At 52.2% G+C, this 27,342-nt stretch overlaps 1 protein-coding gene across 10 annotated transcripts in view; it reads left to right on the top strand.

The window, feature by feature from the left end:
- The window catches only part of ARMC2 (armadillo repeat containing 2), a 143,417-nt gene that overhangs the window by 91,284 nt on the left and 24,791 nt on the right, over positions 1–27,342 (top strand). For all 10 annotated transcript variants that reach the window (XM_070073719.1, XM_070073715.1, XM_070073724.1 and 7 more), the window contains 5 exons: positions 12,326–12,635; positions 19,532–19,654; positions 19,984–20,097; positions 22,990–23,122; positions 23,770–23,930. In XM_070073719.1, coding sequence (XP_069929820.1) covers positions 12,326–12,635; positions 19,532–19,654; positions 19,984–20,097; positions 22,990–23,122; positions 23,770–23,930 — 841 coding nt within the window. The remainder of the gene's footprint in view (positions 1–12,325; positions 12,636–19,531; positions 19,655–19,983; positions 20,098–22,989; positions 23,123–23,769; positions 23,931–27,342) is intronic.

The following is a 27,342-nucleotide window of genomic DNA, read 5'->3' as shown; positions in this document are numbered from 1 at the left end:
ACACTATGAAGTCACACATTTAATTTGTAGATTTCTGTCTGGTACACAGGCGCACCTCAAAAGTTGTGGCTTTGTGACCTTATAGGCTATTAGCCAGGCGTATGTCTAACCTAGAAATTGTATGCTAAAGTTCTTCTAAAGGCATGTGAACTCCCAGTTCTGCAGTTGCTACTGGAATGAACTCTACCGTTGTATTGCTTCCCTCATTGATAACATAAATTTTTTAAAGATTTATTTATTTATTTGAAAGGCAGACACAGAGAGAGAGAGAGGTCATCCATCTGCTGGTTCACTCCCCAATTGGCCACAATAGCCAGAGCTGGGCCAATCCAAAACCAGGAGCCAGGAGCTTCTTCCAGATCTCCCACAAGGGTGCAGGGGCCCAAGGACTTGGGCCATCTTCACTGCTTTCCCAGGCCGTAGCAGAGAGCTGGATTGGAAGCAGAGCAGCCGGGACTAGAACCGGCACCTATATGGGATGCTGGCACTGCAGGCTTTACCCACTACACCACAACACCGGCCCTGAGATAAATAATTTTTAAAGGTGCTAGCTTTATATTTTAGAGCCATGTTTTTCACTTTTTAAAAACTTTATTTTGGATTCTGTACTGTCTTTTGCTTATCTGAAAAGCTGAAATGTTACAGGCTTTGAGCCATCACTTTTGTTTTTTTCTAGTAAGAAAAATATGTAATGTGTCATTGCCTCAAAACCAAAATACTTCAGAAGAGCAGGGAGAGAGCTCAGGCTGTAGGGAGGTGGTGAACGTGTCCCCAGTACTTCCTGAAGTCTGGCACCAGAGCCCCCGGAGTCTTTGTGCCCTTCTGCCTCCCGTCCCAGATCCCGGGCAGATTGCTACTGAGAGGGCTAGAATGTTATCTCTCCCATCTACTATTATTTTCCATTAAATGGGGAAATTCAGAATTATTCGAGAAACACCCACAGTAGAAAAGTATCCCATTATTTCGACAAGTTCTTCTGCGAGGTGAAGTCTGATTTTGGCATAGGAGAACAGGCTTTTTGACCAGACTTAGTCTGTTTCATTACCATCCCACTGATAATAAAGGGTAGGGAGGAGGCTGTCACTTTGTCACTTTTATTTTCTACACATATGTGTTGTAAGAAGCACTTACCCAGAACATGATTTATATTTTTTAAGGTTTTTTTAAAAATTTATTTGAAAAGCAGAGTTACAGAGAAGAGAGAGAGAGAGAAAGAGAGAGAGGAAAATCTTCCATCTGTTGATTCACTCCCAGATGGCCTTAACAACCAGGACTGGGCCAGGCCGAAGCCAGGAGACTGGAACTCCATCCAAGTCTTCCACGTGGGGGCAGGGGCTCAAGCACTTGGCCCATTCTCTGCTGCTTTCACAGGCGCATAAGCAGGGGGCTTTGGTTGTCTGGGGAGTGATCCAGCAGATGGAAGATCTCTGTCTCTGTCTCTCTGTGTCTGTAACTCTGCCTTTCAAATAAATAAACAAATCTTTCAAATAAAATAAAGTATAAAAAGCAATATTATAATACAGATCAAGGGTGTTAAAGTAGTGAGCTTTCTAAATTTTTTCCAGTTTTAAACCAGTGGCTCTCAGACATGGTCTTATCATCAGAGTCACCTGGGGAGCATTAGGGTCTGAGGCCCCACCCTGGGAGGTTCTGATTCACGTCTGGGAGGGGACCCAACGACCTGTTTAGAAAAAGCTCGGCAGCTGATTCAAAGGAGCCGCAGGTCTGGGAGCCCACGATATAAATTATTAAGGAGACCCCTTAAAAATGCTTTTCTCCAGTGTTGACAACAGAGGGTTCCCCCGCAAAAGCACAGGGATGTTAAAGTGAGGAATCCGTCACACATGGCTGGCGTGTGTGCACAGGCTCGGGGCTGGCGGCACTTCCCCCTGACAAAGCAGGAATCAAATCAAGCAGTGGGCCGGCCAGGTATGGATGGATGCTTTCCTGGGCAGCAATGGTCACCGTCTGCTGTTTGCACCAGCAGGTGAGCGACAACGTCTTAGCTGGAGACGATGGGAAGCTGCAGATTTCCTCAGCCAGGCTTACGTCCAAGCAAGTCACCTGCAGCAGGTGGCTCCCTGCCACCTGCATGGGGGACCTGGACTGACTTCCTGGTTCCCAGCTTCTGATCAGCCCAGTCCTGACCTCTGTAGACATTTGGGGAATGAACCAGCAGGTGCAAGCTCTCTTACTCCATCTCTCTGGATCTCAAAAATGAAGGGGGAAAAATCTGCAAATATTCCTACAGATGTCCTGTTTTGAGAGAGTTCCTTATGTCCCCATATACCGAACTTTGCAAGTTTGCAGCAATACATGTGAGAGTGATTGATTCATTTAAAATAAAACATGATCTGGCTTAAGCCACCTCCCTCTGAATGCAGTCCTCAATGCGTTCACAAGCCTCAGTCTGTCTGGAATGGCTGCGGGGGGCAGCTGGGGGCCTGGCTCCTCCACCCACTCTTCCCAGCCCTCGTAAAAGATCTCCGAAAGAAGTACAAGAGAAACATTGTGGGCTCCTACCTAAAAGGTTAATAATTTGTCCAAGGTCCCTGATACAACAGATAACTCCAGGGCCCATACATATGAGAATGGAGACAGAAACAGCATTGCAATCCCCTTGACACAGCTTGAAAGGTGAACTTCAGAGTTGGATCAAGTCCCTATCATTAAAAACGCTGACCAGAATCCAGTTACATGACAAATCTCGTTTAAGAGCTATGCGCTTTATGGTGTAAACTATGCACAGATGGACTTAATAACAGAAAAACAAGTCAGGCTGCTATCAGCCTTTGAAAAACAGAGCCTGCCTTAGGAGGTGCCTCTGACGTCAGTGTTGCTACATTTAGCATCCCAGCAAAATACGCTGGGGTTTGTTTTTTGGAAGAACATGAAGGGATTTCCCTCCCCCTCCCCCCACCCCCATTTCTTCTGTAAATATCTACTGGGCAAGAGATCTGGTGAAATGCCTCAAAAAAGTCTTTTACAAGACAGGCAATAGTTTGCAAAGGTCACCGTCCAAGAAGAACGACCTTTATCTGCATTTCCATCCCATGGGTCCACTGTCTGCTTATCCTTACTTTTAGATCTGGTTAGTTTCTTGTGTGTGTGTGTGTGTGTGTGCGTGTGTTTTAAAGCAGAACTCCTAGATGCAGAGCCATCCCCGGCGCTTTTGCAAACACTGTGTGGGAACGGCCAGCCCGGTCCTTGCCTCTGATGCTTTCAAAGTCACACCTCTGTCTCATTCCATGCAGACTCCCTCCAGGGCTGGCGGTCGTGTCTGGCCGCTGAGTCCCTACAGCGAATGCTGGTCTGGAATGCTTAGGCATGGTGGTGTCCGAAAGGAGACCTGACAAGTCTGGCCGGTGTGGGCAGAATGCGGGAACTTGCCCAATTTTCCCAGATCTCTGTCGCTAACACAGCCACAGCAGTCCAGCAGTCAGAGAGAACATGACACCCCCCCGCCCCCCATCCCCCGACCGGCCCCATCCTCTTAGGGACCCAGGAGGATTGGTTTAGGAATCCGCCTCCACCCCTTCCCCTGGCGCCTTCACAGGGCCGCCTCGCTGGCAGGAGCGTGCCCTGTGGCTGTCTTCCCAGCCCCTCTGCAGGCGCATTCCCAGTGGGTGCTGAGAGCATTTGGCTGAGCTCACTTTTTTTTTTTTTTTTTTTCCAGCCTTGGCCTTGGTCTGCACCCCTGACGGGCCAGGCAACACAATAAGCCCTGAGCTTGCTCATTCTTTCCAGCTTCTGTCTTTCTGCCCTTGTGGAACTGGCTCTTCCCCCGCTGAGCACAGAACCCAAATGCCTGATTTATGTCCTCTGGCTTTAAGGAGAACTAAGCACAGTCCTTATCCTGTTGAATGACAGCCGCGCTCAGAGGCACAGAGCGGGCGCTTGGTGAATGGTTGCTGGTAGAACGGATAGAGGGATGGAGGAACCAAGTATACTCCCTGGTGGTTTTAGCTTGGTTTTCTACCTGAATTCTGGTGTTGAATCTCTGACAGTTCAGCATTTCCCATTTCATGGAGCTAACCACTTATGCATACTGTGGACCCACTTTTGGTGCCCTGGGTTAATCAGCATTTTTACAGGAGAGCGCAGTCTGTCCTCCAACCTGGTAAAACATACCTGTTCTTCAGGCCGCCTGTAAGCTCAGGGCATGTTTGGGTTTTGGGCAAGTGTGGGAAGTTGAATAAACGATGCAGACTGCCAGTCCTGATCCAGCCCTTTGGCAGGAGGAGTTTGTGTGTGTGTGTGTGTGTGTGTTTAAAGATTTATTTACTTATTTGAAAGACAGAGTTAAACAAAGAGAGGACAGGTGGGGGGGGGGGTCTTCCATCCTCTGGTTCACTCCCCAGTTGGCTGCCACGGCCCAAGCTGCACAGATCCAAAGCCAGGAGCCAGGGACCTCCTCCGGGTCTTCCCACGTGAGTACAGGGGTCCAAGGACCTGGGCCATCTTCTGCTGCGTTCCCAGGCCATAGCAGAGAGCTGGATCAGAAGTGGAGTAGCTGGGACTTGAACCAGCACCCAAATGGGATGATGGCACTTCAGGCAAGGGCAATAACCTGCTGTGCCATAGCGCCAGCCCCAGGTGGAGTTTCTAATCACATTTTATGCCGGGCATTTTAATTCACTTGAAGGTTAAGACAGGACTCAGGTTTTAAGCCCCTTTACACTGTCTTCTATTCACTTCCATGCCATTCTTAAAATCTAAAATGCTTTCCTTCACTTAGAAGTAGTAGTCCCCTCCTGAGTAAATGGAGCCTGTTGAACTTGATTTATTCCTTGCCTGACAGCCTAATGCCATTCCTTCTCCCCAGTCAGCATTCTGCCCATAAGTCATCTTAAGGGACCGTGGGAGGGCACGGGACTGGGGGAGAATGGCTGTGGGCGGGGAGTGCACGGGTAGTCCCTCGGTGTATTAGGGGCTGGCTTTGCCATTTATGTCTTTATTTATTTATTAATTTATTTGACAGGTAGAGTTATAGACAATGAGAGAGACAGAAAGGTCCTCCTTCCATTGGTTCACTCCCCAAATGGCCACCATGGCCGGCGCTGCGCCAATCTGAAGCCAGGAGCCAGGTGCCTCCTCCCGATCTCCCATGCGGGTGCAGGGGCCCAAGCACCCAGGCCATCCTCCACTGCCCTCCCGGGCCATAGCAGAGAGCTGGACCAGAAGGGGAACAACCGGGACTAGAACCTAGCACCCATATGGGATGCCGGCACTGCAGGCGGAGGATTAACCAAGTGAGCCACAGCGCCAGCCCCTGCCATTTATGTCTTAAGCTATGGATGTTTCTGAGCGAAGGGCTGATGTGAGAGCTGTGCTCCTCTGTGGGTGGGCAGGAGAGGAGACTGCAGAGGGCCTCTGAGCACAGTCTGCGAGTTCCCAAGGCTGGGCTCGGGGAGCAGGGGGCTGGGGCAGGCTCTCAGATGGCACAGCGGAGGGGACTTGGTGAGGTGAGTGAGACAGAGGGGAACCAAAGATGGCGCTAGGGCCGGGGGCAAGGGGGAGGATCCTCGGGAAGAGTGCGTTGGGAGCCGCCTGTATATGTAGATTGTCCAAGTCCTGCCTCTTCCCCAGCGTCGTGCTGTGTGGTCAGTGAGTCTCCTGCAGCCTCAGTTTCCACATCTCTGATCAGGGGAGAAATGTCTTTGGCTGGCCTGACGGTCAGTCTCTCTGCCCCTGGAGCTTGACACGGCCCATTCTGTCCAGCAGGCTCCTGCTTCTTGTTTTGTTCCAGTTAAGAGTCTTTTCTTCCCAGGCCTGTACAGCCTGTCCACACTGACTCACAGGCTTACTCATCAGGGCCCAGCACACGCTAGACCGAGGACCGTATCCCACGGACTGTACCTGGAACGCTCGGCTGAAGTCAGGCCTCCTACAGGTGTGCCTGTTTGTCTGCACTCTGGTTGGCTGTAGCTGTTGCTAGGCTGATTCCATCTCGAGCAAAATTAGAAAGTCAGTATGAACGGGTTATACGAGACTGCCTTGTTTAGAAAAAAAAAAAGTGAATTATCCCGATTCATCTTCCTTCTGCTGCAGCAAAACCACATAGCTGCCCTATGAATATGCAACTTTGTGCTACAGGAAACAAAAATGCTATAAAAGAGGAGAGTGGATGTATAGATGCTGCTCAGATATTGTCTAGGAATAACAGAGACGCGGTGCCTTGATGGAGAACTGTGTGTTGGCGAAAAATGGCTCTCTGCCGCGGAACTGGTGACTCCGCAGATGGATGGCTTTGGTCTTGGTAGAAATGGCAAGGATATTTATAGGATATTTAGTGAAGTGATGTTTTGCAGACTTGAGATGGATTGGGCCATGGGATAATGGGCAATCTCTCCATGACCCTGCCCAAGGCACACCTCAGTTATGGGGGAAAGGATGGGGGACTTGGAAGGCAAGATTGAGGTACAGGGGTCACCCACAGGGAGGTAGAAGGGCCATGCAAAGCCCTCTGGCTTGGCCCCCTTCCCCAGGATTCCAGCAGAGTCAAGAGCAGCCCCAGCGTGGGAAGAAGGAAGCAGGACCCCTGCCAGGCTCCCGGGAGGCTGCTTCTATTTTGGCCGGTGCGGTGCTCCGTGGGTCCAGGGGGGAACGGATTGGAGAAAGGTGAAAAGAAAGGGTGCCTCAGCCACCACCCCGTGCTGGGGACAGAAGCAGTGAGCGTAGCAGTTGCTGAGAGGCTGGTGCTGCACACAGTGCAATCTGCCGTCCCATTTGCTGATCCCGCGTGCCATCCTGCAGTTGGCACTGTTGCTGCCAGGAGCCACCCCCTCCTTTTCCCATCGGAAGGCTGGGAAAGAGGGATTCGGTGTGAACTCTTCCTGCCCCTCGCCTCCGCGTTCTTCCCTCCCCACTTCAGGCATCCTCATCTGTGCGCCCTGGGACCCACAGAGGTGTTTGAGAAGTTTGCAAATGGGAGGGGCCCTAGGGAATGTTTAGAAAAAAGAAAAGCAGCATTTAGGTTTCCCAGATTACACCACATAGGGCTGGGGGTAGGGGTGGGGAGAGGGCTAGAGGAGGAGCCTGCGGGTGAGAGGAAGAGGGAAAGAAGCACAGGTAGGCGCAGGTGAAGCGACAGGGCACAGGAAGGGGGGGGGAACATCAGAGCCAGCTGCGCCCCCTCAGACAGACATTTAAAGTCACTCCTGATGTCCTCCCCGTCCTGCTGAATGTGTTCCTGGGGAGACGAGCACGGCCCAGGGCACACAGCAGAGCCGCAGGTTGTTCCCATAGCTGCTGCCACCCAGCTTGCAAGGGTGACTGAGTAGCTCTGTCCACATCACAGGAGTGGAAGTGGTCGCCTTAGTGAACCGGCTAATTTGCTACATAAAGGCTCAGCCCAGTGCCTGGCGCTCCCAAGTTCTGTTGTCTGAGCTGCTGCTTATTGTTCCTGTTGTTGCTATTGTTTCTGTTGCTGTTCTCAGGAGTAGAATTTGTACGGAGTGTCTTTCATCAGGAAACATCAAAGTCCACGTGAAAATGGGGCTCATAGTCCTCGCCTTAGAAAACGCAAAATGGGATTTTCCTTCAAGGAACTCTGTGCTTGGGAATCCCCTCTGTCCTGGTTGGAATACTGCTTTTCTGCTTTTCTGTTGGGTCTGCCCGGGCCATGGGAGAAGCCACTTTATAGGTACCCTCCTTTTAGAGTCTGGGAGAAGCCTCACTGTGGGGATTAGCTGCAGGAACCACTGGCTCAGTGTGAAGTGGGATTCAAGTGTCACAATCAAATTGTGTGCTTATTTCATTTATTTAAAGATCTTAGTTTATTTACTTATCTATTTATTTATTTATTTGAAAAGAGTGATAGAGACAGGGAGAGAGGAGAGAGAGAATCTTCCATCCATTGGCTCATTCCCCAGATGGCTGCAATGGCCAGGGCGGGCTTTGTCCAGGCCAAAGCCAGGAACCAGGAGCTTCAGTCGAGTCTCCCACATGGATGGCAGGAGCCCAGGCACTTGGGCCACCTTCTGCTGCCTCCCCAGGCACGTCAGCAGGGAGCTGGCTCGGAAGCAGAGCGGCAAGGACTTGGAGCAGTTATGGGATGTGGTGTCACTGGTGGCAGCTCACTGCGCCACAGCGCCAGCCCTGTGTGCTTGTCTCTCCCCACCTCCCCGCCATGGCTACCAGAAGTTCATAGCCTTGTCCAGGTTGAGCCCAGACACGTTCCACATCACTCTGCTGCCCCCTCACTGTTCCCTGAGCACCCTCGTTCCTGCCGACTGCAGCGCCATCCGCACCCTACTGGTGATGCACTGGCGAGGCCGTGAGCAGCGCCGGGATCGTGCTGTAGCCGTTTGATCTCCCCTGCTCTCACAAGCAGTGTTTTCCCCATTCTGCAGACGAGGTTACAGAGGCACAGGGGCTACGTCACGTCGCCCGTGCGAACCCAGACTGCCTGCTCTCGAGCCGGGACTCGTGTGTCTTGCGTGTCTCCCTTCTGGCTGAGCCACCTGCACCTGCTGTGTCCCCTACACTCACTGGCCCTCCTTCTCACATGGGTTATGAATCTTTTTATTTTTCCCAAAGAAACCATTTATTTAATGAGTACAAATTTCATGAGAATTTATATTCCTAAAGTCTTAGGAATATAGCGATTCTTCCCACCATACCTGCCCTCCCACCCCCACCCCCACTCCCATCCCACCTCCTTCTCCCTCTCCTATTCCCAGTCCCATCTCCATTAAGAAAAAACAAACTGTTCCTCAGTAGTCAAGACAAGGGCTGTAAGGCTGCTACAAAACACACCAAACACCGGAGTAAGGGAAAAGGTTTGTTGTCAGGTGGGGGAAACCCCCACAGGCTGCCTCCCCGTGCACAGAGAGCACAGCAGCATGTACTGAGAGTGCAGGGCTTCTATAGCTTTGCAGAGGGAAGGAAGAGGGAGTGGCAAGTCCGATAGGGTGGGGTGGAGCTGACGCTTGTGATTGGGCTGTTTCGTCACCTGACTTCTAGTAAGCCAGGCTGGGTGTAGAATGCTTATTGGGCTGGTACAATGGGTTCTAGTCCCAGTCGGGGCGCCGGATTCTGTCCCAGTTGCTCCTCTTCCAGTCCAGCTCTCTGCTGTGGCCCGGGAGTGCAGTGGAGGATGGCCCAAGTGCTTGGGTCCTGCACCCCATGGGAGACCAGGAGAAGCACCTGGCTTCTGGCTTCGGATCAGTGCGGTGCGCCAGCCACGCGGCGGCCATTGGAGGGTGAACCAACGGAAGGAAGACCTTTCTCTGTCTCTCTCACTGTCCACTCTGCCTGTCAAAAAAAAAAAAAAAAAAAAAAAAAAAGAATGCTTACTGTACAAAATGGCGACAGGGCCAGAGCCTAAGATGGTGCCACAGATAAGACCATATCATTTTACTAACAAGGGCTGTTCAAGTCATTGCTTCTCAAAGTGTCAATTTCACTTCTACAGATTGCCTTTTAGGTGCTCTGTTAGTTATCACAGATCAGGGAGAACATATGGTATTGTCCCCTTGGGACTGACTTATTTCACTAATTATAGTATTTTCTGGATGCATCCATTTTGTTGCAAATGACTAGGTTTCTTTTCTTTTTTACTGCTGTATAGTGTTGCAGAATACATATCCCATAACTTCTTTATCCAGTCTTCAGTTGGATTATGAACTCTTCAGAGCACTGTATCTCATGCTATTTATGTGTGTTGCTTCTGCAACCCACCAAGCACTCAAAAATGGTCTCTGGATGAATATTCTAGTCCCCAGGGTGCAGCCAGGGGCAGGTTCTCCTAACCGGACAACTGCTGGGATTAGGTGAACACTGGTGAGCGGGAATGTTTCCAAAAACAAATTCTGATGGTCCGGCTCCAGAGCTTGGGGCAGTGTTAGGCTCCGTCCGTTCTCAGTGTTGACCAGTGGTTCCCAGCGCTGCAGGCCGCAGCCTTGCTTCTTTGCCAGTGAGTGTCAGGGAAAATGTTTTTGTGTGCACACAGATAAGCAGGAACAGGTTGGCATTGGCAGAGCTGTCCTGGGCAAGTCCGAAAGTTGTCCTTTGTTCTTTCTTGGTCCTCACTGTCTCCCTGCCACAGCCTCTACCCTGTCCCGGCCCCTGGGATCCCCCTGGGCCTGTACTCCTTGAAGAAAGTGTGCCCCGCCCTTTCCCTCCCTTTCATTTTTCTGGCTGCTGATCTTTCCATACCCTTACTAATCTGATGAACTCAGTCAGGTTTATGGTAATCCCTTCTGCATATTTGCATTTTAAAAGGAGATAATTTCTTAACTGTTCTGCAAGGAGGCAGGAAGATAAAGTAAGTGACGCCCTGCTGTGGGAGATGGTGTGGACTAGAAAGGACTCTGGAGTCAGCTTAATCCTGGGTTCACATCCTGGCCACGCCCTCATCAGCTTCTGGCAGCTTCTCCAAGCTCCAGTTTCTCTTTCTTCTTTTCTTTCCTTCTTCCTCTCTACTCCCCTCCTTTCCCCCAACTTCTTTTCCCTCCTGAGAGAGGGAGATCTCCCATTTACTTCCCAAACCCCTGCAACACCAAGGGTTAGACCAGGCCAAAGCAAGGGTCCAGGAACTCAGTCCAGGTCACCCACATGGGTAGCAAGGACCCATGTACTTGAGCCATGGCCTGCTGCCTCCCAGGGTGTGCATGAGCAGGAAGCTGGAATCAGGAGCAGAGCCTGGACTTGAACCCAGGCACTCCAATATGAAGCACAGGTGTCCTAAGCACCTGTTAACGGCTTTGCAAACACCATTCCCCAACCCCTTGTTTCTTGCTAGTTAATATGAGCCCCTAGGCCAGTTGCAGTTCTTTAGTGTTGTGGCATAGTGGGTAAACCTGCTGCCTGTGATGCTGGCATCCCGTATGGGCACTAGTTCATGTCCCAGCTGCTCCACTGCCAATCCAACTCCCCCTAATGCACCTGAGAAAGCAGTAGGACATGATCCAAGTGTTTGGGCCCCTGCGCTCACATGGGAGACCTGGATGAAGTTCCTGGTTCCTGGCTTTGGCCTGGCCCAGCCTTGTCCATTGCAGCCATTTGGGGAGTGAACCAGCAGATGGAAATTCTCTCTCTCTCTCAAGCTCTGATTTTCAAATAAATAAATCTTATATATAATATAAAAAAAGGCTCCTCGTCCCATGACCTCAGCACCCATAAGGGAAGCATGAAGCTGATCTTAAGTCACATGTTTATGTATTATTGTCAAATTAGGAATCTAATTATATTTGTATCTTCTTTTATTTTAAAATGTTATCAGTTAAAAAAAGCTTATTTAATTGGATAATGTATCTTGCATAGAGAAAAGTGTATAAAGCACATATGTACAACCTAACAAATAGCTTTAAAAGTGTCCCTCGAGGCCACCACTCTGCAGAAGTGGCAGGGACTGTTTAAAGTGTTCTGTGTGTGTAACGCAGGAGGATTTTCAAAACGTTCCTGGGAAAGTGGAATTAGAAGATGAGTTTGTTTTGCTGCAAAATTTGAAACAGATGTCTGGTATTTGCATAATGTGCATTTTCCATGACCATTTTGAAGCCCCTGCGTCGGGGCTCTCCACTGGAGACATGTCCCCAGCACAAGATAGACATTGTTGGTTGTCACACCTGGAACAGGTACAGCAGGCAGCCGATGGGGAGAATCAAGGGGTGCTGTGCACGGCCCACAGTGACACCCACGGTGCCCAGGAGGCTCCCGCAGCTAAGACTTGCCTGGTCCAAAATATCAACTATGCAAAACATTCAGCTGCTCAGAGAGGACTCCTTGGTAGAAGCACTGCTTTCATTGGAGGTGAATTTTTAGGTAAAGATTTTGGATGCTCCAGAAATCTCTGAGAGGTGGGCATCCAATGTGAGCACCAGCCCGAGTCCCGGCTGCTCCGCTTCCTCTCCGGCTCTCTGGCAAGGCACCCGGGAAAGTAGTGGAAGATGGCCCAAGTGCTTAGGACCCTACTACCAACGTGGGAGACCTGGAAGAAGCTCCTGGCTCCTGGCTTTCTCCTAGCCCAGACCTGGCAGTTGCAGCCACTTAGGGAGGGAACCAGCAGATGGAGGACCTCTGTCTCTTTAAATCTTTAAAGAGAAAGCAGGCTGTGAGTGTCCCTACAGGTGGACGGGAGACAGCCTCAGAAACGCCATCCCACTCCGCTAATTGTTCTCTGAAGAAAATGGCAGGGGCGGCGGCCAGAGTTTCAGAGCCAGGCTCTGTGGTCTAGACCTTGCCTATGGCCTCAGTCCCTGTGTCCCCTTTCAAATGCTGCCTGTTCTGGGGTGAATGACTCAGACGCGACCACCTTCCTCCCAGCACCTGCCCCCCGCGGGCGCCCTAGCCCTCATAACCTTGTCTTTGTCCTCTGCAGGATGTCGTCGTCCGCGTCGTGTTCATCCTGGGCAACCTGACAGCCAAGAGCAACCAGGCCCGCGAGCAGCTGTGCCGGGAGCGCGGGAGCGTGCGAAGCCTGCTGGCGCTCTTCCGCGCCTTCCACCGCCTCGATGTGCGGGCCTCCCCGGCGCGGGCGCAAGGCGCCGCAGTGCCCAGGCCGCCATCCGAGGCCGAGGCCGTGCTCGTCAAGCTGACCCGCGTGCTGGCCAACCTGGCCATCCACCCTCGCGTGGGCCCTGCGCTGGCCGCCGACCCGCGCCTCGTGAGCCTGCTCCTGAGCACGCTGGGTGAGAGCCCCCACCGCGGCCCCCGGGGCCCCAGTGCCGAAGCTGTGCTTCTGTTCAGATGGCCTTGAACATCATCCCGATTTTTTTTTTAAGGAAAACACAGTAAGGTCTTGCATTACTAAAACCCAGTGAATTTTGCGGTTAGTAAATCATATCACATTTTAGAACCGTTCTACCCACCTAATGGGCAAAAATCGGTCAGGCTAATCACAGAGAGTTTAAAATACCATATCTTCCCTGGGACAATCCCCCTGGCTAAAGCTATTCTCAGCGTTCATCTTCAGCTTCCTAGAATATCCGTGATTTTGTCCCCAGTCATCCAGGCCCCCCCCCCCCCCACCCCGTTATTGGCAGCGCCAGCAAAACACGATAGGTTGGGCGACTGACACGACAGAGGTAGAGTTCTCACACCTGTGAGCTGTGGAAGCTGGGGAGGTGCAGGTGCCAGGCAGTCCAGTCCGTTCCCTGACGAAGGCTCCTCCTGGCATGGGGATGGCTGCGGACTGGCTGTGTGCTCGCCCGGCCTTTCCGAGATGAGAGCGCAGGGTGGCCGCTAGGTGTCTCTCTCTCCCCCTCATCCGGTCCGACTGGGACCCCCTACCTGGGGGCCTCCCTGAACCTCACACAGCTCCGAAAAGCCCCAGGTCCGCACACAGACATACTGTGGGTGAGGCGTCAGCGCAGGGGCGTGAGGGGACACCCATGCAGCCCATCGTACCCCGTTCCCCCTTCACGCAGCCATGTGGGCAGACTCACCGCCATCCGGGCCGTCACTTGGCGCAGAACTAACTAGACACGGTTAAGATTCCGTTGTTCAAGTGTATTGCCAACAAGAATGATGTGAGCTTCCCCTGGCCGCTAGTCAACCGAGGAGCCCTGTGTTGGGTCCTCACTGCGGGGTTGGCCCTCTGGGTGTGCCGCAGGTCTGAGTCTGCTCAGGCTCCCCTCGCAAACACCGCACCCCGGGTACTCAGGCAGCAGAAACGTGTTCTCCCGAGGTTCTCCAGACTGCGAGTCCAAGGTCAGGGTGCCAGCAGGGGCACTGCTGAGGGCTCCTCTCTTTCTGGCCTACAGACGCTGCCTTCTCACTGAGCCCTCACCCGGTCACCTGGTGAGGAGAGGACACCTTAGTGGCTCCTCCTTGTCTTCCTTCCTTCCTTTTTTTTTTTTTTTTTTTTAATATTTATTTATTTATTTGAAAGTCAGAGTTACAGGTAGAATAAGAGAGAAAGATCTTCCATTCTGCTGGTTCACTCCCTAGATGACCACAATGGCCAGGGCTGGGCAAGGCAGAAGCCAGGAGCCAGGAGCTTTATCTGGGTCTTCCATGTGGGTGGCAGGGACCAAAGCACTTGGGCCATCCTCCTCTGCTTTTCCCAGGCGCATTAGCAGGGAGCTGGGTCAGAACTGGAACAGCCAGGACGTGAACTGACTGACATTGCAGGTGGTGGCTTTACCCACTGCGCCACAAGGCCAGAAGTTCTTTTTTTTTTTTTTTTTTTTTTTTTAAGATTTTATTTATTTGAAAGACAGAGTTACAGAGAGAGGTAGAGGCAGAGAGAGAGAGAGAGAGAGAGTCAGAGGTCTTCCATCCGCTGGTTCACTCCCCAAGTGACCACAACAGCCAGAGCTGAGCTGACCTACAGCCAGTAGCCAGGAGCTTCTTCTGGGTCTCCCACACGGGTGCAGGGGCCCAAGGACTTGGGGCATCTTCTACTGCCTTCCCAGGCCATAGCAGAGAGCTGGATCGGAAGTGGAACAGCCAGAACTAGAACCGGCATCCATAAGGGATGCCAGCGCTGCAGGCTGCAGCTTTAACCCTCTACACCACAGCACCGGCCCCTTCCTTTTCTTGTAAGGACACCAGCTCGGTGGGATCAGGTCCCCATTTTTATGACCTCATTTAAGCTTTGTCACCTCCTCACGGGACGTATTTCCAAATAAAGCCACAGCCGGAGTTCGGGTTGGGGCTTTCACATAGGAATTGGTCAGCCCACTACAAGGTTGTAGAAATGTGGGCTGCTGTCTGCTTCAAGGAACTCAGTGTCTACAGCGCAGCAAAGTCAGGTGCACAGACAGGAACCATACAGATCACAAAAAGGTGCCAGAAGCAAGGTGCACCAGGGCATGAGGCGAGAGCCTGGAGGCGCAGAGCCCAGCTGTGGTGGTGTGATGTGTGGGTGACAATGCCCTACTCCCCACGGGGCATTAGGGTTTGGAAAGCACTTTGGTGTCTGGTCTCACAGAACAGTGTGAGGGTAGGGTTTTGCTGTTTCATCATTTTATAGATGGCATATAGTGACCTCACAGGTAACAAAGTTGGTAAATGTTAGAGTCACCCAGTCCCAAGTCTGTGTCCTCTGTCCAACATGTCACCTGTCCCAACAAAAGATTCTCACATGGAGATCTGCCCCCATGACTTACCCACTTATAATAGCTTGAAAATCTACGTGTGTGGCCTTGAACCCTCTCCCAAGCGGCTGGCTGCACGTGAAACCATCCGTGAGAAGGTGCGTCTGGCTCTTGCAGAAATGCCATCTCTGGAACCCCCTCCAATGTCTCAGCTTTTGGTTGTAACACTTCGCTATCTGCTGACACAACTTCGGGCAGCGCTTCTCCACCTGCCTGCAGAGAGGGCCCAGGGCTGCTTCGGACTATCCACGGCACACAGTAAGATGCCTTTGCGATTAGAATCTTACGGCCTGCCCCTGGTGAGTCCACTGTCCTTGACATGCCAGGCCCTAGTGCTTCAGGGTATATTCCCAGCCTCTCTGGCTCCTGAGGAGTGGTTGGAAGCTGAAACCCACTGGGCGAGTTCTCATCTCCTGCAGGCTCAGTGCCTTACATGGCTACAGCTACCAGGCGGGACTTGAACACCAGAGCTCAACACTGGATCAGGGCACGTGATCCTGAGCAGCCAAGTAAAGTAGTGTCGATGCATGCCTCATCACCCCACAGTTGGTGATATTCATGTATAAAATGCAGGAATTCCTCGTCTTACACAGTTTATGAGCTTGGCAATTTTATCTCTAGGGGCCAGCATCATGGCACAGCAGGTTAAGACACCACCTACAACCCCAGTGCCCCATAGGAGTGCCGGCTTGAGTCCCTGTTGCTCCTCTTCTGATCCAGCTCCTTGCTAGTGCACCTAGGAAAGCAGCAGAGGATGGCCCAAGTAGTTGGGCCCCTGTCACCCATTTGAGAGACCAGGATGGAGTTTCTGGCTCCTGGCTTCGGCCTGGCCCAGCCCCAGTCTCAGTCCCAGCTGTCATGGGCATTTGGGGAGTGAACCAGCGCATAGAAGATCATTCTCTCTCTCTCTCCCTCCTGCTCTTTCAGTGTAACTCAACTCTTTCAAATAAATACATTATCTTTGAAAAAAGAAATTATATTTCTATCTATAAACTTATTTGTTGACATTCTAACTCACAATATGATTAGATAGAAAGGTATTTGGAGGAGCAGTGCTGTGGCATCCCATATGGGTGCCGGTTTGAGTCCCAGCTGTTCCACTTCCAATCCAGCTCCCTGCTAATGGCCTGGGGAAGCAGTAGAAGATGACCCAAGTCTTTGGGTCCCTGCATCCACATGGGAGACCTGGAAGAAACTCCTGGCTCTTGGTTTCAGATCAGCCTAGCTCTGGCTGTTGTGGTCATTTGGGGAGTGAACCAACAGATGGAAGATCTCTCTGTCTCTCCATCTCTCTATCTTCAACTCTGCCCCTCAAATAAATAAATAAATCTTTTTAGAAAAGGATTTGGCCCTTGTTAGATAAGTGTAGATGAGGCCGTGGGGTAGGCTCCCAGGCATGGGATTCACGTACTTATGACATACAGCAGAGTTCTCTGTCTCTCTGTGCTGTGTGAGGACTCGGGAAGAAGCGACTTTCTGTGAGCTGGAAGGCGAGCCCTCACCAGAACCTACCGTGCTGGCACCCTGATCTTGGACGTCAGCCTCCAGAGCGTGAGAGAAGAAGTTTCGGTTGGTTCAGGCCACCTGGTTGGTGGCATTTTGATGCGGTACTTTGCGATGGCTGAGACAGGTGCACTCAGAGAATTAATTACTAGGGGTTTAAATGCTTGCAGGTGCACTTAAAGCAGTATTCATTATAAAGTTGTGGGGGTCAGATGCAGGCCAAGTGCTTGCCGCTGCTCTGTGTGCTAGCTGCTTAGTAGCCAGGAGTGCTTACCTTCTGGCCCCAGACATCAGATGTCATGCCATGGCATGCCTACCACCCGAATCTGCGCCCCTGCCTCTGGGGACACCTCAGAGGCTCCCTCATCACCTGGGTGAACTAACGAATCCCCTTACCAAGGCAAGAGGAGAAACAGGTCCCCAGACACACCCAAGATCGAGCATCATCGGGAAGGGCGTGTGGGCAGTAGACCAGACTTGCAAGGTGCACACGAGCCACTGGCCCAGAATTGTCATTCCGGGGCACCCGACATTTACTGAGTGTCCACTGTGTGCCACAGCCCCTTCGTAGCCCCTTACAAAGAACACCTTTCAGCTCCCTAGCAGTTCTCCCACCCACGTGTCAGCCAGGGGAGGTGGGGCCCAGGGAGGTGCTGCAGCTGGAGTCATGGAAAGCAGCAGGCTTCTGGCCAAAGCAAGCAGGAACACTTTTTGTAGGGGGTGGGGGAGATGTCCTGCATCCTTTTTTTTTTTTTTTTTGACAGGCAGAGTGGACAGTGAGAGAGAGAGACAGAGAGAAAGCTCTTCCTTTGCCCTTGGTTCACCCTCCAGTGGCCGCCGCGGCTGGCACGCTGCGGCGGGCGCACCGCGCTGATCCAATGGCAGGAGCCAGGTACTTATCCTGGTCTCCCATGGGGTGCAGGGCCCAAGCACTTGGGCCATCCTCCATTGCACTCCCGGGCTATAGCAGAGAGCTGGCCTGGAAGAGGGGCAACTGGGACAGAATCCGGCACCCCGACCGGGACTAGAACCCAGGGTGCCAGCGCCACAAGGCGGAGGATTAGCCTAGTGAGCCGCGGCGCCGGCATCCTGCATCCTTTTTTAAACATTCTGTCCCTCAGAACCAACAGAGATCCTTTCGTAGGTCTCCCCTAGATGCCTCAGACCACCAGGATATGTCCTTGCTGGGGAATGCATTCTGAAATCCAACAAAAGCTCAGTTCTTCATGCCCTCCGCATAAGCAGGCTGAAGAACCAGGACATGTCTCCCGCAGCATGACAAATGACAGAGCCCACTAGCCTCGTAAGGAGACTGTCTCTTCGATGAAGAGGAAGAGGCAGCCAACGGGCCAGCACAGTCCTCTCCCTCAGCCCCAAGTCCTCTCTTGTTCCCTGAGGAACTCTGCTTTCACACTGGAAGTAAGAGGCACTCCCTGTCCAACGAGATGCAGTGGGTGAGGCACAGCTGCAGATGTGCACAGGCACCCAGGCGGCCTCCCTCCCAGGCTTGGGTGCAGCTTCCCAGGCCAGGTGATGGGCAGGTGCAGGGGGCAGCGAGGGCCCCAAGCCTCAGGCAGACCCGTGCAGTGGGGGAGGTGAGAGGCAGAGCTCATTTGAGTTGCTGTGATGGGTTTGGTTCCCAGGCTCGGACTCTTCCTCTGATGGCCAGGCCCTTGCACCCACTGCCTGCCCCTCCTCTCCCAGGGCTGCCTCAGAGGCACCTCCGGGTCTCTAAGCTGACCTGTGACTCCCCCCAGCTCGGCCCTCTTCCAGAGCCCTTAGTTCAGAGAATGCGGTTGCCCTCCAGGTAATTACGTCAGCCCCAAACCAGGGACATCAGGGTGGGTCCTCTCCTGCACACCCCGACTGCTGCCTGTCCCTCGGCTCCATCTGTGTTGTCTGCCACGCCTGTGCCGCGTCGACACATGGCACACTGCGGTAGGCTCCAGCTGGCATCCCTGCACCTGCCCCTCTCTGGGCTGTGGCCAGAGCCATCGAGAAGCAAGTCTGATTGGGTGGGAGGCAGGCACATGATCGCTAAGCGCCTTTTGTGCCAAGGGAAAACTTTCGCCCATTCCTTTGTCCGTCCTCACCCTCAGCAACCATTCACTGAGTCCGCACTAAGTGCCAGCTGGTGAGGGGAAAGAGTAACAGGTGTAGTTTTACCTAGGGTGGCTGAGGAAGATATGTGCTCTATAGGCAGCGCTTGAAGCACGTGAGGAGTGAGCCGGGTGGATGCCCGGAAGAAGAATACCTGGGGTGGCACTGCAGAGGTTCCCAGGCAGGGTCCTGCCAGTGCACTCCAAAAAGCAAGGAGACTGGTGCAGTTGGCACAGGGGCCTGGAGGCTGGAGTAGCCAGGGAGGCCAGGGAGGCAGGGGCGGGGGCAGTCCAGCCAGGGCCTGTGGGCCAAGCGAGGTAGGACCATTGGTAGGCCGTGAGAGATGAGCGACTTTACCTGACTTCCGCTTAAAGCATCACCATGTTAAGAATAAGCTTATGGAGGCGAAAATGGAAGAAGAGAGGCCATTAGGAGTAAAGAGATGGGCCAGGCAGGTCGTAGAGGAGGTGAGAAAGGATCAGATTCTGTGCATCAGAAAGGTGGAGTGGATGGTTATGAATGGACCATGACCCAGGGATCCTTCTTTTGGGAGGTGGGGAGTGCAGATGCCCCAGTGCAGCCCAGGGCCCGAGGCAGGGTGAGTTGATGGGATCAGAGATGGCTCAGTGTACCGGGGCATCAGATTCCTAGCTTTACTTTGGTCACAGGGCCTAGCCCAGCCTGCTTTCCCAGCCCTCCTGGCTGCAGAGCTTAAGCTCAGAGCATCCTGCCTGCCCTGGCCCGGAGTGGGCCCTTGCATTTGGTGCACGTGGCTGCAGAAGAGTCGCTCCTCCAGCGGCCTGGCACAGATCCCACTGGGACAGAGGCTTCCTGCGGTGGTATCCCGGTTCTGCCCCTCCCTTATCCTCCTTTTGTTTCAGAATACAAGTCACTTGAGGATTGTGAGGAGCTGGTGATCAATACCACGGCAACGATCAACAACTTATCTTTCTACCAAGTGAAGAATTCCGTAATCCAAGACAAAAAACTCTATATTGCTGAATGTAAGGCTCACCCTTGGGTTTGGATAAGTGAGCGTTTGTTTAAAGTTGCGTCTTTATCATACAAGCACAGAACTGGAGGCATTCATATTTTCTCACTTCTGATACCAATATCTTAGAGCCTGATATGCACATGGAGAGATGAAAATACGGGTTGGGGGGAGGAATTCATTTTTTAGTTCTTACAGAAGTCTCTTACAGTTTGTACTTTCTTATCATTTTAATTTTATTAGCATTTGAATTTATCAGTGTTTAGTATGATATTGGTTTCCATTCGCCTTTCAGTTAAAACAAAAAGTCACTGATTTGATTTCTCTGCCCACCAAATCCAGTGCTCTTAAAGCTTCTTGGGAGCAGGAACATGGATGGCGTCCTGGAGGCGGTGCGTGTTTTTGGGAATCTCTCCCAGGACCATGAAGTCTGTGATTTCATCGTGCAGCACAATGGTGAGTTAAGGCCACTTGAGTTCGTAAACACACACTTCCTACCGCTAACCAGCTGCTAAGTGGCTTTGGAGCTTGGGTCATTGCAACGTGAAGCTGGTTTCTGCTTTGAGATGTGCGGGACTTTTTACTCCGATCCCAGCTCGGGCCGGTGTCCATGATGGAGTCCCAGGCGGTGTCCCCCTCTCCCTTGCGAATGGCCTTCCGAGTTCTAGGAGGATGGTGGTGACAACGATGGTGACGGCGCAGACGCGCGTGTGTTTCCCAGAAGACGTCCCCGCTCAGCATCTCCGCCCGTGGGAATGGGCACAGGAGACGTTCTCCTTCAAGCACCAGAATGTCCTTTACATTTGCTTGTAGGGGCAAAATGTGGAGCCAACTGCAGTGTCCAACAGACGAGAGGGTGAATGCGTTGTGATATCCATGCAGCCATTCAGATAAGTGAGTCAGGCATTCATGTGTCAACAGACATCCACCTCAGACACATCACGTAGAAGCAGAGAAGCTAACGGCAGCAGGATACACAGTCATGCCACTCACGTGGCATGGAAAACCACCTTGGGCGTTGATGTGCTCGTGTGTGTATTCATGCAGTAATAGTATAAAGCATAAACGCTGCTTGGAAGACAGAAGCTCCACATTTAAGACAAGAGTTGACGTTTGGAGTCGAAGGCATAAATTTGGATCTGTAGTATTTTATTTGTTTTTAATTGAAAAATAAGAGTTGTATGTATTTGTCATGTACCACGTATTATTTAATCCATAATGGCTTTTTAAAATATGTGAGTTTTTTTTAAATTTTATTTATTTATCTGAGAGGTAGAGTTACAGACAAAGACAGAGAGAGAGGTCTTGCATCCACTGGTTCACTCCCCAAATGGTCACAACAGCCAGAGCTGGGCCGATCCTAAGTCAGGAACCAGGAGTTTCTTCTGGGTCTCCCATGCAGGTGCAGCGGCCCAAGGACTTGGGCCATCTTTCACTGCTTTCCCAGGCCATCAGCAGGGAGCTGGATTGGAAATGGAGCAGCCGGGACCCATATGGGATGCCGGCACCGCAGGCAGAGGCTTAACCTATTATACCACAGCGCCGGCCCCATGTTTTATTTCTTAAATTTCAATGAGCAGGTACCCAGGTGTTTTTACTAACTCTACACTTTGTCTCAAATATTACATGTGGAAACAGTAACTTTTTTAAAAGGATTTATTTATTTGAAAGGCAGAGTTAGAGAGAGAGCAAGAGAATAAGAGAGGGATTTCCCATCTACTGGTTCTCTCCCCAAATGGCCAGGCTGAGCAGGAGCCTGTCACTCTATCTGGGTCTCCCCCATGGGTGCAGGGGCCCAAGCACTTGGGCCATCTTCCGCTGCTTCCCCAGGTGCATTGGCAGGGAGCTGGATCAGAAGTGGAGCAGCCAAGACTCAAACTGGCATCTTTGTGGGATGTCAGTGTTGCAGGCGGTGACTTAACCCAGTGTGCCACAACACTGGCCCCTGAAATAACAATTTTTAAAACCTAATTATCGGCCGGCGCCACGGCTCACTAGGCTAATCCTCCGCGCCGGCACACCGGGTTCTAGTCCCGGTCAGGGCGCCGGATTCTGTCCCGGTTGCCCCTCTTCCAGGCCAGCTGTCTGCTGTGGCCAGGGAGTGCAGTGGAGGATAACCCAAGTGCTTGGGCCCTGCACCCCATGGGAGACCAGGAGAAGCACCTGGCTCCTGCCTTCGGATCAGTGTAGTGCGCCGGCCGCAGCACGCCAGCCGCGCGGCGGCCATTGGAGGGTGAACCAACGGCAAAAGGAAGACCTTTCTCTCTCTCTCTCACTGTCCACTCTGCCTGTCAAAACATTAAAAAAAAAAAAAAACCCTAATTATCAAGAAAAAAACACACCTCTAATTATCCATGTTTCAGATGGAAAATTTGGAGAGTATAGATAGCAAATGCCGCCCACCCCCCTGCAGCCCAAAGATGACTCAACACATTGGGGTGCGGCCTTGAGATTCTTTTTGTCCCCCCACAACTTACGTATATTGATTTGAAAGGGAGAAAGAGAGAGATTCTCTGTCTGCCAGCCTATTCAAATGGATACAACAGTGGGGTCAGGCCAAGCTGAAGTCAGAAGCTTCCTCAGGGGCTCCCCCGTGGGTAGCAGAGACCTAACCGCTTGGGCCATCCTCCCCTGCCTTCCCTGGCGCATTAGCAGGGAGCTGGGTCAGAAGCTGGGTCAGATGCGGGCCTGGCAGCAGCCCTCTGATCTGGGCTGCGGGTGGCCACTGGGCCTCAGGGGGTTGGAGCCTTTGCCATGCTCACTGCCTGGCCCGGGCTGGGACAAGTGCTCAGAGCAGGAAGGGGCGGAGCACACGCTTTATCCTCTCCCCTCCAAGCATCTCCTCAGCCTCCGCCCTCGGGGTTGGAAAGGAGCCAAGCCCACGCATCTCCAGTACCATCTCCAGGGAGCGAGGGGCCCCGTCCGGGAGGTCCTGTCGTCCTCGTGGTCTTGGAGCCTCCTCCCTCTCCCCAGGCTGCGTGTTGGAAGGGCTCTTGCTGGAGGTTTCTAAGGTCGCGGAGGACCAGACGCTAGAGCCGAATAAGTGGCAGCTGTGTTCCTCCTCCCCCACCCGCCCCGCCACGGCCCGACTGCAGGGGCTCCATCACTGCCCTGGAAAGAGAGCAGCCGCCTGGGTCAGGGGCAGGCACGGGGCCAGACTCCCAGGGTAGTGGGTGCCACGGAACCCACTGCTGGCACGGATAAAGCCTGAGGCAGAAGGGGCAAGTCCTCCAGCAGGGTCCCCAGGGTCGCTAGCCACTCCCGGCTTCCTCTAGGCCATTTGTAGAAGGAGATGCACCTGGCAGTCCGGAGCCGCCGTCAGCGCATGCGTGTTCTCTGTCCTCGCAGTACACAAGTTCATGATTGCTCTGCTGGAAGTGAAGCATCAGGACGTCTGCTTTTCGGCCTGCGGCGTTCTCCTCAATCTCACCGTGGATAAAGACAAGCGTGGCCTCCTGAAAGAGGGCGGCGGCATTAAAAAGTAAGTATCAGGGCGTGGGGACCCAGCACACCGCTTTCCAGGGGGCTCAGGCCCCTCTGGTCTTTCCTCTGGGGCAGAGGTCATGTAACATCTGGAAGCCCCGAGCTGGTTCCATCCGACACGTTGAAGAATTCAGAAGTTGGTTTTGGCCCCTTAAATCTGTATATACAAAGTTACTTTAAATGATCCTTGAGTCACCTTTATCTGAGATGCCACAGAACGCCAATGAGCATCCTGCGAGAAACATAAACATTAAGACACATTCTAACCTTATAACTTTTTTTTTTTTAAGATTTACTTACTTATTTCAAAGTAAGAGTTACAGAGAGGGAGGGAGAGACAGAGAGTTCATCCGTTGGTTCACTCCTCAAATGGCTGCAAAGACCAGAGCTGGGCCAGGCCTAAGCCTGAAGCCAGGAGCTTCCTCCAGGTCTCCCACATGGGTGCAGGGGCCCAACCACTTGGGCCATCTTCTGCTGCTTTCCCAGGCTATCAGCAGAGAGCTGGATCGGAAGTGGAGCAGCCAGGATGTGAGCTGGCGCCTATATGGGATGCAGCAGGCAGCGTCTTAACTCGCTTTACTCCATGACACCAGCCCCATAACCTGATGACTTTTCAATTTGACTTTTTTTTTTTTTTTAACTCAGGTTAGTGGATTGTTTAAGAGAGTTTGGTCCTACTGATTGGCAGCTGGCCTGCTTGGTTTGCAAAACTTTATGGAACTTCAGTGAAAATATCACAAATGCTTCACTGTGTTTTGGAGATGAAGACACCAAGACACTCTTAGACCTGTTGTCCTCGTTTTTAGGTAAGACTTCCTATCAGCCTGTGAGTTTTCTCAGAGTAAGAGTAAGAAAGCTGTTTTCTGTGACCTGAGTGAACCAAGATTGGGATGTGTGAGGGTGGCTGGGTTTCTGTGAGCAACAGAGTATGTGAGAGAGGACTGCAGTTTGGAACTTTCTGGAAGAGGCTGGGTCTTATGGGAACAGAAGGACTTTCTAACTCACTGGGTACTGAGTGTTTTTATGTTTTGTGTGTGTGTGTGTGTGTTTTTTTTTTTTTACATTTTCTATAGACTGTGTAAATGCAAGTTCTCAGCATAAATATTTCTGTTACTTAAAGTATATAGAGAAATGTTGTAATTGAGAAAATACGGCCGAGAGCTACTTGGAATGAAGTCGCACTTTCAAAGGAATGTATAGATTTTCCTAAGTGGCGGGGGAGGGTCTGCAGAGCTGGCCTGGAAGGGGAGGGGGTCACCAATACAAAGGAAAGAGAAGTGTCTCTTCCGTGAGAAGAATATTTTTAGGACAATTTTTTTCACTCTGGCTTAAGTATAGAATCAGTGATTTGGGTCCATCAGGGAGCTGTTTTCCAGAACCCTTTTCCCACAGTGGCGGAACGTGCTGTCACTGCCATCCCAGCAGTGGGTCAGCGAGGTGGGGGGGGGGGGCTCAGAAAAGCTCAGGAGACTCCGGCACCAGAGGATCGCTAAGACGGGGGCACCTTGGTCCCTGTCCTGCCCCAGGGAGCGTGTGCCTCAGACAAGCATCCTGGGAGCAGAGTGGGGAGACCGAGCAGGCTGCTGCTCAGCCCTCACAGTGTCCTTGGCAGGTTTTCAGCCCTTGGGCTTGACCTCCACACATCTGTATGTTATCATCTCCTACGCGGAGGTAAAGAGTGCTCACCTGCAGGGTTGCTGACCTGGGAAGTAAGCAGATGGGAGCCCAGAGCCTAGCCCTCTCTGCAGGGTCATTGGCTAGGTGACAGGGGACTGTGGTTCTAGGAGGGTTGAGTGACTTGCCCAGGTTCACTCTGTAGAAAAGCCCCAAATCAGAAACCACCTCCCCCCACCACCACCAGGCCTGTGTTTCTCTGCTGTTGTATCACACAGAACACTTCCAACAGGAACCAGCACGGGGCTATCAGGGGCCCAATGTGCAGGACCTGGCATCACAGACCACATCCCATGGTCAAGAGCTGCTCCTCATCACCCCGAGGCCCAGGCTCCGTGGGCTCGGGGGTCTGCGCGCCAGTGTTGTCCTTCTGATGGGGTCGGGGCTGTGTGATGGCTGGGCAGCAGCAAGCAAAGGGGACTGTGGGTGGGGCAGCTCCTTTACAGGCTGAGCTGTGACGTCACAGGGGCTCGCAGTCAAGTGTGGGCTCAAGGGGAGCTATTGATTCAGCCTGACTCGGATGACCGCTCTTTCTTGCTGATGGGGTGGGGGTCAAAAAGCAGAAAAAAACAGCCCTGCACCCGGTGGGGATGCTGCCGGCCTTTCTGGGAAGTGGCTTTAACAGGACGTCGTCTTGAACACGCAGCCGTGCTGCAGTCAGCGCTGGTCTGCACGTTCCGACTGGTGGGCCCTGGCACCTGCTATGACCCCCTTGTGGGTGTTGGCGACTGGGGATGGGTGTGTGCAAGTTGTTCTTGTTCTGAATGTAAAGAGCACCAGGGACCCGTGTGTGGTAGTAAGGTGCTGGGGCGTGACCAGGGTACCTGCATTGGGTCCCGTGTTCCCACTGGAAGATCCCATCCCTCATCGCACCTAAGCCAGGGCACATTCAGGCACTTCCGGAACACGTGAGCTGTGCCCCTTAGAGCAAGCAGGGCGCTGGGAGCTCCTCACACAGCTCACAGCGGTGGTGCTGGGCGGCGAGCGAGGAAATACCGTGGCAGTGAGTAAGGAAGCTTGTGAACCCTGGAACTGGGAGGCTGACCGTGTTGCAATGCTCAGCGATGCATGTGTTGTTTTGAGTCTTTTACTCATGTCTAACCTTGCCCCAAATTTTCATACTGGGAAGTCTGCTGTGGACAAAGAAAGCTAAAGCACCTTTGTCATCGAACCCAGGGTTTTGCGGCCTCTGAGTTAGGAGATCCTTGTAGTTGGTTGTGATCAGCATCTTTAAAAAGAAAGTAGCAGAGAAGGCAAATATGAGTGTATTATGTGTAGGAAGGGTAAGTATTCTATTGTGAAGTATTCATTGTTGGTGTATGAATATCTAAATACGTATATTCCGAGTCATGATACAAAATGTTTTTCTTCTTACTGTCGCAGAGTTTGAAAACCATAGACCTAAATTGTCAAGGAATTAACCCCTGCCGCTCTTTGCAGTCCAACTTGTAAAATTCAGTGTGCAGTGTGATATGGAACTTTTTTTAAAAAATGTATTTTCTGTATGTTCTTTGAAACTTCAAACTACATTTCTCTTGCCTGGAGTCACTTGGCCATTTTTGTCCAGCCCAATCTAGAATTAATACAGCCCCAGGGTACATTAGCTTATTCTAGACTGGGCCCCAAGGAAAATAACGTAGTCGAATGTTAGATTTAAAAACAATCCAACAGATTTTGCTAAACTCATCAAATCAGTCAAGGCCATGGTCAGAGAAGGGGTCATGACTGCCTGGGCCACACTGCGTAGCCCTCAGCAGCTTGGGAAAGGAGGGCAAGAAACAAGAGAACTCAGATTTCAGCAAGCTCCCGGCTCAGAAAGTCCAGAAAAGAATGAACGGAAATACAGTCTTGAAATCTGAAATCTCCCAGTCCAGGGGCCCTTCTGGTCCGAAGTAGCCACAGAGGAAGGGCTATGGAGGCGTCCAGCCTGCTGTCTGCGTTCTGCTCCCGCCTGGGCCCGGGGCCTCTCGGGGGTGGGGAGTAAGGTGGAGGCTTGTGGAGCGCCTAGCTGAAGCAGTCTGTGGCTGCCTGGAGCTTACTTATCTCAGAGCTGCATGGCTGTCCCCTCGGTTGTGAGGAAGGGAGGGGACTGACTGGATTCAGAATCCCTTATCTTATTCTGGGTGCTGATGTGGAGACACACGCTGCCCAAGTACCCACGGAGAGGAGAGTCCTCCACTCCCCAGCGAGGGCGTCTGCTATCAACAGTGTAATGAGGCATTTTATAGCAGGGTTTCACTTGGCCTGGGGGGGGAAATGTGTGCACATTAGGAAGGGTGCAACATTGGTGGTCCCTTTAGGACCTGACGGGTTTTGAGAAGCCTGCCTCAGGCCACACACCTAGGACTTGGCAGGGCCAACCTGCTGGCCGGGAGGCCAGTGCACCTTCCCGAAGGCTGTCCCACGGGGTGTGCGGCCCGATATCCACAGGTGAAACTGCGGCGGCCCTAGGCCCAGAACCCTTTTGGCCATTTCTCTTGCTACGTGGGTTGGCCATTCTTAAGGTGTTCATGGAATTCCAGGTGCCCTGGATCAGAATCAGTT

Source organism: Oryctolagus cuniculus, chromosome 5 (assembly GCF_964237555.1).
Source record: "Oryctolagus cuniculus chromosome 5, mOryCun1.1, whole genome shotgun sequence".
Taxonomy (NCBI): Eukaryota; Metazoa; Chordata; class Mammalia; order Lagomorpha; family Leporidae; genus Oryctolagus; species Oryctolagus cuniculus.
This window is presented reverse-complemented; position numbering and strand designations above follow the sequence as displayed.